This window comes from Monodelphis domestica, chromosome 2 (assembly GCF_027887165.1).
Source record: "Monodelphis domestica isolate mMonDom1 chromosome 2, mMonDom1.pri, whole genome shotgun sequence".
In the NCBI taxonomy this organism is placed as follows: Eukaryota; Metazoa; Chordata; class Mammalia; order Didelphimorphia; family Didelphidae; genus Monodelphis; species Monodelphis domestica.
The window spans coordinates 293214238-293226768 of NC_077228.1; the positions used below are offsets into that span (position 1 = coordinate 293214238).

The 12531-nt window shown below is 38.4% G+C and overlaps 1 protein-coding gene across 5 annotated transcripts in view; it reads left to right on the forward strand.

Annotated features, from left to right (window-relative positions):
* Positions 1 to 12169, forward strand: part of LOC100014936 (adhesion G-protein coupled receptor F2) — a 52158-nt gene extending 39989 nt beyond the window's left edge. For all 5 annotated transcript variants that reach the window (XM_007484048.3, XM_056818374.1, XM_016431121.2 and 2 more), the window contains 5 exons: positions 2032 to 3396; positions 4687 to 4728; positions 8231 to 8290; positions 8846 to 8909; positions 11954 to 12169. In XM_007484048.3, coding sequence (XP_007484110.2) covers positions 2032 to 3396; positions 4687 to 4728; positions 8231 to 8290; positions 8846 to 8893 — 1515 coding nt within the window. In that variant the 3' untranslated portion in view covers positions 8894 to 8909; positions 11954 to 12169. The remainder of the gene's footprint in view (positions 1 to 2031; positions 3397 to 4686; positions 4729 to 8230; positions 8291 to 8845; positions 8910 to 11953) is intronic.
* The last annotated feature ends 362 nt before the right edge of the window (positions 12170 to 12531 follow it).

Below are 12531 nucleotides of genomic sequence, written 5' to 3' on the forward strand. Positions count from 1 at the left end.
TTCTACCTAGTAATTTGCTTGAGACTGAGAAACAGTTTCCATTTTTAAAAGAATCATAGAATTATAGGACATTAGGGCAAGAAGGGACCTCGTGCAAAGTTGAAGTTTGAAATCAAATGAGGATGATTTCTAGAATAATCAAATGATAAAATTTTATAGTTTAGGAAACTGAGAACTAGAAAGCTAGGGAAACTTGTTTACAGACAGGTAAGCAATAAAGTACCTGCAGAAAGGTTGGCAGTAATAAGGTTGGGAGTAAGGTACAGAGAAGAGAAGTGAATAACAAATCGATTTGACTTTTAATGTCATGTCCCAATACATTGAATTTACGTTTGCTGACTGATAAACCGACTGGTCGATTTTTTTTCATGACTTTAAGCTAATCTTTGGTTTCCCTTTAAATGTAAAATGGGTCTGGTAATAGAAGATTATTTAGGGGATTTTATTCACTGGGACCAGTGTCCCCAGTTCTCTGTTTCTCCAACATGGTGATGTCTAGAGTCTTTCTCCCATAGGTCATTGTGTACTGAGATCTAAAATCACTCCTAAGGTATTTCCTTACCGAAACTTTTGTGGTTCTCACCCTGGACAACAGAACCTCTAATTATAATTCTGTGTATGTGTACACACACACACACACACACACACACACACACACACACACACACACACACACACACACAAACATATGGGCTGAGGGCAGCTAGGTGGTACAGAAAAGAGGACCAGACTTGAAGTCAGGAAGACTCATCTTCTGGAGTTCAAATCTAGCCTCAGACACTTACTAGCTGTGTGACCCTGAACAAGTCACTTAACTATTTGCTTCATTTCCTCATCTATAAAGTGAAGTGGAAGAGGAAATAGCAAACCATACCAATATCTTTGCCAAGAAAATCCCAAATGGGATCACAAAGACAGAAATGACTGAATAACAAAAAATATTTATATATTGCTTTAAGGTTTTAAAAAGTTTCCCCCAAATAACCTTGTGAAAAAGGAAATTGAAGTATAATTATTCCAATTTTATAGATCCAGAAACTGAGGCTCAGAGAAGTAGCAGCACAAGATGGTTATGTAAATATATTTCAGGATGATAATAGTATATGATGGTTAATGAATATGATTAGTTAGTTATCTTGTAGTTGTTTCCTTGAATTCAGGGGCTGCCTTTGAGCAATTGAGCATCTAGGTCAAGTCATCCAGCATTTGTTAAGGGCCTTCTGTATGCCAGGAATTCAGGAATACCTGGGTTCATATCATGCCTGTGACACATTAACTATTCAATCATGGGACAAGTTCCATAGTAACTAAAATGACAACAGCAACAATAACAATTCTATAGTGCTGTAAGGTTTGCATAATCACTTCTAAAAAATTATCTCATTTCATCCTCAATAGTCCTGGGAGGTAGGTGCCATTATTATTCTTATTTTACAGATTAGGAAATTGAGGCAGACAACTCTGGAATGTAGGTGCTGTATTATCCCTATTCTGCATTTGAGGAAGTTGAGGCAGGTAGAGGATGAGTGATTTATTTGGGGTGACAACTAGCATTGATTCTAGTTAGTTGCCCCATACCTCTCCCTTCCTTTTGTGAAAACAATTCCTTGAGAAGGCCTCCTATAATTGGAGCTTCTATTTCCTTAGTAAATGACTAAGACTGGATTTGAACTCAGCTCTTCCTGATTCTTGCTCTAGGCTCTCTCTGTGATACCACCTAGTTGTACCTAGCTGGTTTAGTGGGAAGAACACTACCTTTGGAGAAATAGCACCCTGGAGTGAACATAGTACTGTACTTGGAGAAAGAAAGACCAGATTCCAGCTTTGGTTCAGACACTTCGCCAATTTTGTGTGACTCTAAAGCACAACTTTAAAACTCTCTAGGTTTCATTTTCCTCATCTCTAAAGTGGGTCAGCCTCATTGGACACAATACATGCAGAGCCCTTTGCAAACCTCTGAGTGTTTTAGAAATATACCTGTTATTATTATCATTATCATTATTACTTTGCTAACATGGCTTTCTTTTGTAGAGCTACAGCATCATGGTGAATCATATCCTTGACAGCAGAAGCATCTCGAACTGGGTCTTTGTCCCTGAAAAAAGAAGTAGCTCTATCCTTTTGGAGTCAGTGATTTCATTTGTGAGGAACCTCTTTATGAAGAAGAGTTCTCTTGATATCTCAGAACAATTCATTCACATCCTGGGCATCAGCATATCAAAAGACAGCCCCCAAGAAGAGAGCTTGAGTTTTTCCATGAAAGTGAATGACACCGAGGATGAAATCATTGGGATAGTGCTTCTTCCATGGGAAGAGGTTCGGAAGCTGTCCTTGCCTTCTCAAGCCATCAGCATTGCCTTCCCCACACTAGGGGCCATCTTGGAAGCCAGCTTCTTTGAGAATGACATTATGAATGGGCTCATTCTTTCTGTCATCTTGCCCCAGGAGTTTGAAAGGATCTCATTGGTTTTTGAGAAGATTGCCAAATCTGAACATAGCAGAACACACTGTGTTGGCTGGCACCCAACAGAAAACAAGTGGGACAGGAAGGTCTGTGAAATGGCTCTGGACAGCCCTGATCAAGCTCTTTGTAGTTGTAAATTGAACAACAGGTTTACTTCTTTCTCAATTCTTATGTCGCCCCATAACCCCGAGAGCCCGGTTCTCATTTACATCATGTATATTGGCCTGGGCATCTCAATTGGTAGTTTAATTCTTTGCCTGATCATTGAAGCCATTGTCTGGCGTGAGGTAACAAAGACAGAGATCTCCTATTTACGCCATGTTTGCATTGTGAATATCGCCATCACACTTCTGTTGGCAGATGTGGGCTTCGTTATAGCTTCCTTCTTTAATGATCTAGTGTTACACCATACTGGTTGTGTGGTTGTTACATTTTTTATTCACTTCTTTTACCTCTCTGTTTTCTTCTGGATGTTCGTGATGGCACTCCTCATCCTTTATGGAATCGTGATCGTTTTTCATACTATCCCAAAGTCTGTTGTAATGACTTCTGCCTTCTTAGTAGGATATGGGGCCCCTTTGATTATTGCTATAATTACAGTTGCTGCTACTGAACCTGTAGGAGGCTACGTGCGGCCCATGACCTGTTGGCTCAACTGGGATAACACCAAAGCTCTTCTTGCCTTTGTCATCCCAGCCCTTGCCATTGTGGTGTTGAACTTGATCACAGTAGGAATGGTCATAATAAAGACTCAACGGCCTTCCATTGGCAGCCCCATGGCTCAAGATATAGCAACCATAGTGAGAATAAGTAAGAATGTTGCCATCCTCACACCACTGCTGGGCCTGACCTGGGGCTTTGGAATAGCCATTGTCATAGAAGAGAATTCGCTGGCACTCCACATCGTCTTCTCATTACTTAATGCTTTCCAGGTATGTATACATTCTCATGATGTATTTTAATAATGAAGGTGAGAGCAGAAGAGAGATAGTATAGTATATTGAAAGAGGGCTATTTGGAATCAGAGTTTAAACTCTGCTGTCATTTCCTATAAAGGAAGTTAGGTGAATAGAGCACTGGACATGGAACAAGCAAGACTCATCTTCCTGAGTTCAAATTTGGCCTTAGACACTAGCTGTGTTAACTTGGATAAACCATTGGTTTCAGTTTTCTCACCTATAGATGAGCTAGACAATGAAATGGCAAACCACTTCAGTATCTCTGCCTAACTCCACCCCCAAAAAAACCCAAATAGAGAGTCAGACACAACAGAAATGGCCCAAGAATGATAGCTTCTTATATTTGTAACTTTGAGCCTCAATTTTCTCATTTGTAATTTGATCATATGATCTCAAAACTTCTGGCTTTAATTAAATTATCCTAGGGTATTTTAAAAAAGGAAGTTTGTGGACAATTCATTAAAGCCCAAGGAAGTATTATAAAGGTAGAATTTTAGAATGTTAATAGTAGTATGGAGCATCATAGCATAGTCAATTGAGTGTTGAGCTTAGAGTCAGGAAGAACTGGGTTCCAATTACATCCTTTATTTCCAAGTTTTAGAAGTTATATTTGACATGGTGATATCCTTATTCTTAAATTTGAACAGGACAATATTATTATTATCTTATTCTCATGTTTTACGGGGTAAAGATTAAAACAATATTGTGATCTTGCTATTATACATTCTATGTCCTGTGGACAATTGCACTTTTCCACTTAGACAATTGATGGTATGAATGATAAATTACTATATAAATATAAGTTAATATTGTCAGCATCAGTATTACTATTATCTCCTCATTTTTTGGATGGCATTATCATAGGAATGGTCCTCAAATAATTCAGGTATTATTACTTTATATTTAATGTTCAGCACAGGACAACATGGATGTCATGTAACTTGTTTTATTCCCACATATTTTTAATTTCTTCTATCAGCTCTCAAACTCAGATATTTGTTGTCTCCATATCTGATATTCTTTCAGATATGTCCCAGAATGGGACCAGGCAAACTATTGTACTGGTAAAACCATTTTTTAAACCTTTCTTTAAAAAGATGACTGAGAAATTTTAATCTCTGGCATGTGCTATTTTAGTTAGTTTCAAAGATTTTACAATATTTCATCTAAGTGTAATTTGTTTTCCAAAAGAAAAAATGGTGTTGAATTTCTGTATTTTTATTTTGTTTTTATAAATACCTCTTTTCCCTTCCTTTTTCCAAGGGCTTCTTTATCTTGCTGTTTGGAACATTCCTGGATCAGAAGGTACTGTGGCTAGTTTTTATTTTGTCTTTTAAATTTATGGCATTGACAGGCTTTCTATCTGCTCTTTTCAGTCATTCTTCTGTAAATATGTTCATGACTTATGTATGGGGATGATAAAAGAAAGGGCGGAACAAATCCCTTTACTAATATTAGAATGGTAAATTAATCATGCATAAGGTTACTTCTGATGTAAAAATTTTTAAACATACACTATAAAAAGATTTTTTAAAAAATCCCTTTCTTCTAACTTTACATTTTGTATCCATGCACTGAAATCATTTCATACACTCTGAGTAGAAGCTTCAGTGTTCTTTTACTTATTCCTATACTCACCACATCTAGTCATTTCAGTCTATTTCTCCTTCAGTAATATCTGTCATTTGTCCTTTTTTCTGACTGCCTTTCATGCAAATTCTTTCCCTGTACTCCTCCTAGTGGTCCTTCTTGCCTCCAGTATTCTCCTACAATCTATTTTAAACACAACTACTAAAATAATTTTCTTATGTCCAGGCCTGATCATGTCACTCTCATACCTTAAAAAAAAACAACCCTCAATGACTCTCTGTTATTGGCAGAATGCCCAAGCTTTCTTGCTTGGCATTTAAGGTTGGACTCAATTTTCTTTTCCAGTTCATCATTTGTATCTGTCTTAACTATGGGTGTTTCCCAATGTTCTACCCTAGACTTTTTTCTTTCTATTTACCCTCTTTCTTGGTAACCTTGTTAGCTTCCATGCATTTAATTATAATTTCTATGCAGATGATCCATCCTTCCTTCCTTCCTTCCTTCCATCCATCCATCCATCCATCCACCCATCTATCTATCTATCTATCTATCTATCTATCTATCTATCTATCTATCTATCTATCTATCTATCTAATTTCAGTTTCTTTCCTGAACTTCAGTCCTGCATCATCAACATGTTGAAAACTGAATTAATTTTTCCACTGAAACCCTTTTCTCTTCTATTTTCCTCTTCCTATTTCTTTGGAAGTTCTCACCATGAGTTCAGGCTCTCAGATCTATAACTGGCATTATGTTAGACTTTTTATTCTTATTGGCTCCACAGATTCAATGAGCTGTCAAATCTTTCCAGTTCTACCTTTATAGCTTCTTTCAATGGCATCTTTTCTCAGGTCACCACGTTAGTTGAGGCCATCACTTCTGACCTATATTATTGAAGTGACTTAACTGAGTTAGCTGAGCTAATTGTGCTCACTCCCTCTAATCTCTAATACTCCAATCTATTGTGCAGACTGCAAAGTAATTTTTCTTTAAGCCCAAGTCTAACAATGTTATTCCCCTATTCAATCAATTCTACTAATTTCCTATTACCATGCTACTCTATTTAGTTCTTAAAGCTTTATCCAACCTAGTCCCAGTCAATATCATTGCACATCATTCCCATTTTTGCACGTTTGTTTCAAATAGAGGTTGGACTGAAGGTTCTTGTAGTGTAGAGAGTGTAATAAAGGGTTTTGTGTGTGGGGCAGAGGGAGAGGAGAGGAAAAGAATGGAGTCTTCCCTTCCTCAAGGCAAGAACAAGGGAGAAGGAGTTGATGTTGGTTTTTGAGCCAGAGGTTGAAAGAAGGTGAATTTGTTCTTTCCCCCCTTCAGTCCTCTCTAGTTATGGCTCCTCACTAAGCCTGCCTGTTCACTCACCACTGGCTCTTTCTAAATAGCAAGCTTCTTATTTTAGGGAGAGAGATCACTTCTCTCCCCTTCACTCAGTTTTTGAGTCAGTTAAGAGTTTGGTAACACATTTATTCTAAACAGGGATGAAGGATAAGGTTGAAATGGCTGGTAGATTGGGGTCAGGAGGGAAGAGGAAAAAGGGGATCCCTAGCTAGCTAAACTTTCCCCCCCAGAGTTAGATAGCCCAGGTTTGGTGGCCTGAGCCCTTGAGGGGTTCAGAGTGATGAACCTTGGATTTTAGCCCTGCGTAGCAGGTGTCTCAAGTCAAGGTGAAAGGGAGATTGTAATAAATCTTCTTGTGAACTCCTTTTCTCTCCAATTCTCTGTCCATTCACTGGTTTGGGAGGATTGTCATCAAGTTCAGGGAAGGAAAGTTTTCTGGGATTGGGATCCAGTCAGAGATTGATCCTTTCCTCAGGAAGTGTCATGTCAAGAGAGAGCAGACCAACTGACTCCTTCTGGGTTTCTCCCTTTCCCAAGGTTCCAAACCTTCTCAGCCCATCCCCCCCCCCTCCCCGTTGCTGCTAGAATCTTTGCAGTCTCTCCAGGCTTTTCCATGTCAAAAGACTCTGGATTTTTCTCTCCAAGAATCTATGATTCTATCCTTTAGGAAGGGGGTGAAATAAGACTAAAGTGGTTCAGGTTTCCTCCTTTATGGAGGAAAAGGACTTGCATAAAGTCTAGAAGGATGGATAACTTTGTATAAGAAGAAAGGAACTGAGGTTGGTGAGTTAGGAGAAGCAAGTGAAAATCATAGTATTGAAGATCAGGAGAGAAAAGTGATCTTAGAAATCCAAGTTCCCCTGCTGCTGTTCTCTCAGGGCAGGATGCTATTCTTTCCAAGACTTCCTCTTGCCTGTCTTAGAGAATGAGGACATTATTCTGGTTTGGTATTTCTATTTTTCTTTTACATTAGTGTTGACCATATTGGATAGGATGCTTTAATGAATACCAACTGATGAACTCTGGGGAGGATTTTTAAATATCTCTGTGCCTGTGCCCCACACCTCAAATGAATTTCCTTTTCACTTTCACCTCTTAGCATTTTTTCTTTCCCCCAAAGTGAAGAGCAAACATCTCCTAGCTGAGCTTTTTCCAGATTCTCTCAGTTCTGGTACCTTCTTTCCCCCCAAATTACCTTACATGTGCTTATTTATGTGTTTATTTTTTAAAGAACTATATTCACACATACATTATTTATTTAGGTACTTGTAGGTACGTGTAGGCATACATGTGTTCCCTTATAGAATGCAAGCTCCTTGAAAAGGCAGAGGTTGTTTCATTTTTGTCTTTGTGTTCTCACTGTCTAGGATGGTGCCTGGCAGATGGTAGCAGTTTAATAAATGCCTGTTGCTTCCTTGGTTTGTGAATTATAGAAAAAAGTTTCCAAGTATTCTCCAAAACTGTATACTTAGCGTCTTTGACCGAATTTCATAGCATTTTAATTAACAAACTAGCCCTATTCTCTCTTTGCCCAAAGCCTTTGCTTCTGATAAAATCCATACTTGCTGAACCTTTTCTAAGACACTGATAAGACCATCAAATCTGTGTATCCTTTTAATGCCACACTTCTCCAAAGTTTTCCCAATTTAACAATTCAGGTACCCACTATCTGCCAGGCCCTGTGCTTGAGACTTTGGCTTTAGCGGAAGGTTAGAAAGAGAAAAACAAACCAAAGTTAGACTGTTCTTGCATTATACCAGCTTAGATTTTTCTAGGGATACCACAAATGCACAAGTAAATACAAAATATATGTCAAGGAATTTAATGAAGGAAGAGAGTGTTAATAATTTTTTTATATTTACAGATAAGGGATGCTGTAAAGGCCAGAATATCCTCTGTAAAAGCACTATCCAGACTGTCAGAGGTAGAAATCTCACCTTATTTAAATGTTCATAATATTTATATAATTATCATTTCCTCAGCTTTAGTCATGGTCAAACAGGTGGCAATTGAATTTTTAAAATGACTCTAAAGAGGGATTTTGATGAGGTATTGGAAACAAAATATCCTAAGATATGATGAAGACATGGAGTCTCAGGAAAATCTTCTCTTTAAATCTTTGACAAATAAGTAAAGGAGGCATCATATAGGAGAGACATGTTGGGAGAGAGAAGATATTTTGGAGTTAGGGACATTTAAGTTCCACCCACTTAATTTATATCCTTTCCAGAGAGTAGCCAAGGTCAGGGGTAGGAGAGAAAACTTCAATCAGCCCATTCTGTTATTTGTCAGCAATTCCTGCTAATAGAGGGAGGAGAGGGTTGGGAGCATAAGCCAAACTCGTTAGCTGTGGACTTCAGTTTTCTAAGCTATCGCTGTCCTGGGTGGTCACAGATAATTAAGATGATTAATTGTTTGCAATTAATTTTTGCTTGGGTAATAATATGAGGGACTCTATTTATGTTTTCTTCTCAAATAGAAATTTTCTTCTGATTTGTCACATCATCCTACCAAAGGGTCACACTAACTTGCCAACCCTGGAGGTGAGTATAAAGGAAAGACACCCAAGATGGCATAAGCAATTTCTTTGAAAATATATACTTTAAATGCCATGTTTACTCATGTAAAAAGCATTTCCATACTAAAATGTTTTAATTTAATAGCAGTTGGATATGTATATAAACTTGGAAGTCACCAGTATACTCAGTATACAAATTTCAAGGTAGAAATACCCCAGAAGTCACTCAAGAATTTTCTTTGCAGGGGGCAGCTAAGTAGCTTAGTGGATAGAGAGTCAGGCTTAAAGAAAAGAGGTCTTGGGTTCAAATTTTAACATAGACATTTCCTAGCTATGTGACCCTGGGCAAGTCACTTAACCCCCATCACCAGCCCTTATTGCTCTTCTGCCTTGGAACCAATACATAGTACTGATTCTAAGAGAGAAGGTAAGGATTTAAAAAAAGAAGGTATTTCCTAGCAGCAGAGGAATTGGACTAGTTGGTTTTTTTATAAGGGTTTGAGAGTGGCCAGCTACTGAATTCTACTTTCTTCCTAGTCTCAACCCTCTTGGATCTCCAGCATTTGCTGGAAGTAACCCATTTTAGCTATTCCATCTTCAGAATTTGAATCTATATCCATCTTATGTAGAATCAGAACTAGGGGGTATCATCTAATCCAATCTTCTCATGCTACAGATAAGAAAATGGAGATCCTTAGAGGCAAGATGCAAAATGCTTGAATAACATAGATGTATGTGGCAGAAGCTAGGTTGTACATCTATGCTGGTGTCATCTTTTCTCCCCCTTAAACCTTTACTTTTTTTTTACTTTTTTTTTACTTTTTTACTTTTTTACTTTTTTACTTTTACTTTACAGAGTGGTAAGGGCTAGGAAAATGGGGTTAAGTGATTTGTCCAGAGTCACACATCTAGGAAGCATCTGAGGTCAAACTTGAACCCAGGTCCTCCCAACACCAGGCCTGGAATTCTATTCTGGTGCCACCTAGCTGCCCCTTGGTGACATCTTTTTTTTTTTATTAGATTATAAACCCATCCATGGTAGCACATGTATGGCTCTTTGCAATTTCCAATGTATATAAAGTTAATTATTGTAATAATTGTATTTTTCTCAGATAAGGACATTTTAACCTTAGTATCATACTTTTAGAGCTGGAATGGATATTTAAAGGCCACTTAGTTCAACTTCTTCATTTTATAAATGAAGAACTGAGACCCCAAGAAAGGACCCAAACTCCCACAGCTGGTGTCTTCTTTCTGAGATGATCATCTTCCATTTAAATGGAATATAACTTGAATAGACATAGTTTCTTGAATGTTGTTTCTCCCAATGTGATTTCCTTGGGGGCAGGTACTATGTATTTCTACTGATTTTTATTTCCAAGATTCTAATCTCTCCCAAATTGAGTTCCTTAAGGAGAAAGAATTTCTGTTTTTCTTTTGTTGTATTTCTGAGGCTTGGCACAATCCCCAGCATGTAGTGGGGTAGCAAGTACTTCATAAAAGCTTTTGGATGATGATGATGACGACTCTGATGATAGACTTTCCAAGGTTATGCTGGAAGAGATGGCATCAAAACTGGAATATAGGTCCTTAACGTTTTTGTTGTGGCAGTAAGTCAAGAAGCATAATCATGTTGATTATTACAAGGGTGTGTTTTAGCTGAACTTTCCATCTCTCTTCATACCATCCGCAGTGCTCTGAATACAGAAGGTGCTCAGTATTATTTGAAGGAATTTGTTGAATTTTTGGACAAGGGTAGGATTATGGTTGATAATAATGATAATTGTGGTTTTATATGGCTAAGTTCTTATTGCCTTGTATGACAAATTTCAGAGACAGCGAAATCTTTGACTTGGGGGTCAAGCTTTGAGGTGAAGAGACCTCGAGAGGGACCTGTAGTTGTTCTTTTCTTTTTTTTTAAACCCTTACCTTCTATCTTAGAATTGATTCTAAGACTAAAGAGTGATAAGGGTCAGGCAGTTGGGCTAAGTGACTTGCCCAGAGTCACACGGCTAGGAAGTATCTGAGATTAGTTTTGACCTGGGTCCTCCTGACTCCAGACCTGGCTCTCTATCACCTGTGCTACCCAACTGCCCCCAAATTGTCTCAGTCTTGGAACTGAAGTCAGGCTGCTCCTGTCCTTTCAACATTGAATCTTTTGGTCTGGCTGTTTCTTCCCTTGCATATGAAGGTCTAGTGTAAATTCCTACTTTTTTTTTTTTTAATTCTTACCTTCTGTCTTAGAATTGATACTAGGCACACTATTCACTGTGTTACCTAGCTGTCCCCACCTGTGTTCATTCTTTTGAAATCTGGCAGGTTCATAGGCATCACTAGCCAATCCTAGGATATGAAAAAGAAGCTGCTAATTATGCAGAGAAATTATTCTTGCGGGGGGGGGGGTCATTAATAAATTTAGAGAAAGGTGATCTTTATTACCAGTGGCCTTCAGTCAAATGAAATGAACTAATTCCTTTCTAAATTAACTCCAGGAGAGTGAAAATGAAAGGAAAGGAAGATTGTTAAAATAACTATGCTAGTAAGATCCTGTGTGCCATGGGAAAGTTGCTTTATCTGTAAAATAAGGGATTTGAAGTCCCTTCCAACTCTAAATTTATGATACTGAGATTTTATGGCCATTACTTGAGAAAGATCAAGAGTTCAGGGTTCAAATTGTTTTGCCAATATCATACCTCACTTTCCTGACCTATAAAATGGTGGGGTTGGACTAAAGGGGTCAAATGAATGGATTCCTATATCTTATATTGACAAAGAAAACCACAAATTCACATTACTTAAGTTGTATTGTATTTTTTGTTTTTGTGAAACATATCCCAATAACATTTTAACTGGTTAAGACTCCTGGGGGGATGTTTTATAGGCAGCTTGCCCCTGGATGGCTTTGAATTTTACACCTCTGGTGATAATCCTGAAGTGTACCTGTACCCTTTTGAATTTGACAAGCTCAAATTCTAAAGTCCTATAATGTGACTGTTGATGGTTGTGGTGCTGGGTGGAGGACTTCATATTTTATTGTACCTAACTGATTTTGTTCCTTTTTCCTGGCAGCACGTCCTTAGTTCTGGAGGAGCAGATTCCAACAGGAAACAGGCTTCATCTTGCCTTCTTTGCATTCAGAAATATGAAGGATATTTCTAACTTACATGGATTTGGGGTGGAGGGAAAGTGACTGGGGGAGAGTCAGACTGCTGAGTATTGTCTGTGTCTCTGTTAGAGATTCTAAGTGTTGACCCCTCTGATCAGCAGTCTATGTATCCAAAGCAAGTGCTGGTGGAATATCTTTATTTAATATGGGAAAGGATGGCTGTGGACCCCCAGTTGGTTTAGATCTTTCTGCTCTTCTGCCATGGATCTGATTTGCCATTGTGGCCAAGCCTGTTTGGGTTTCCTTTCAAAGAATCTTAGAATTAAATGGGATTTTGGGGGCAGCTGGGTAGCTCAGTGGATTGAGAGCCAGGCCTAGAGACAGGAGGTCCTAGGTTCAAATCTGGCCTCAGCCACTTCCCAGCTGTGTGACCCTGGGCAAGTCACTTGACCCCCATTGCCTAGCCCTTACCACTCTTCTGCCTTGGAGCCAATACACAGTATTGACTCCAAGATGGAAGGCAAGGGTTAAAAAAAAAAAG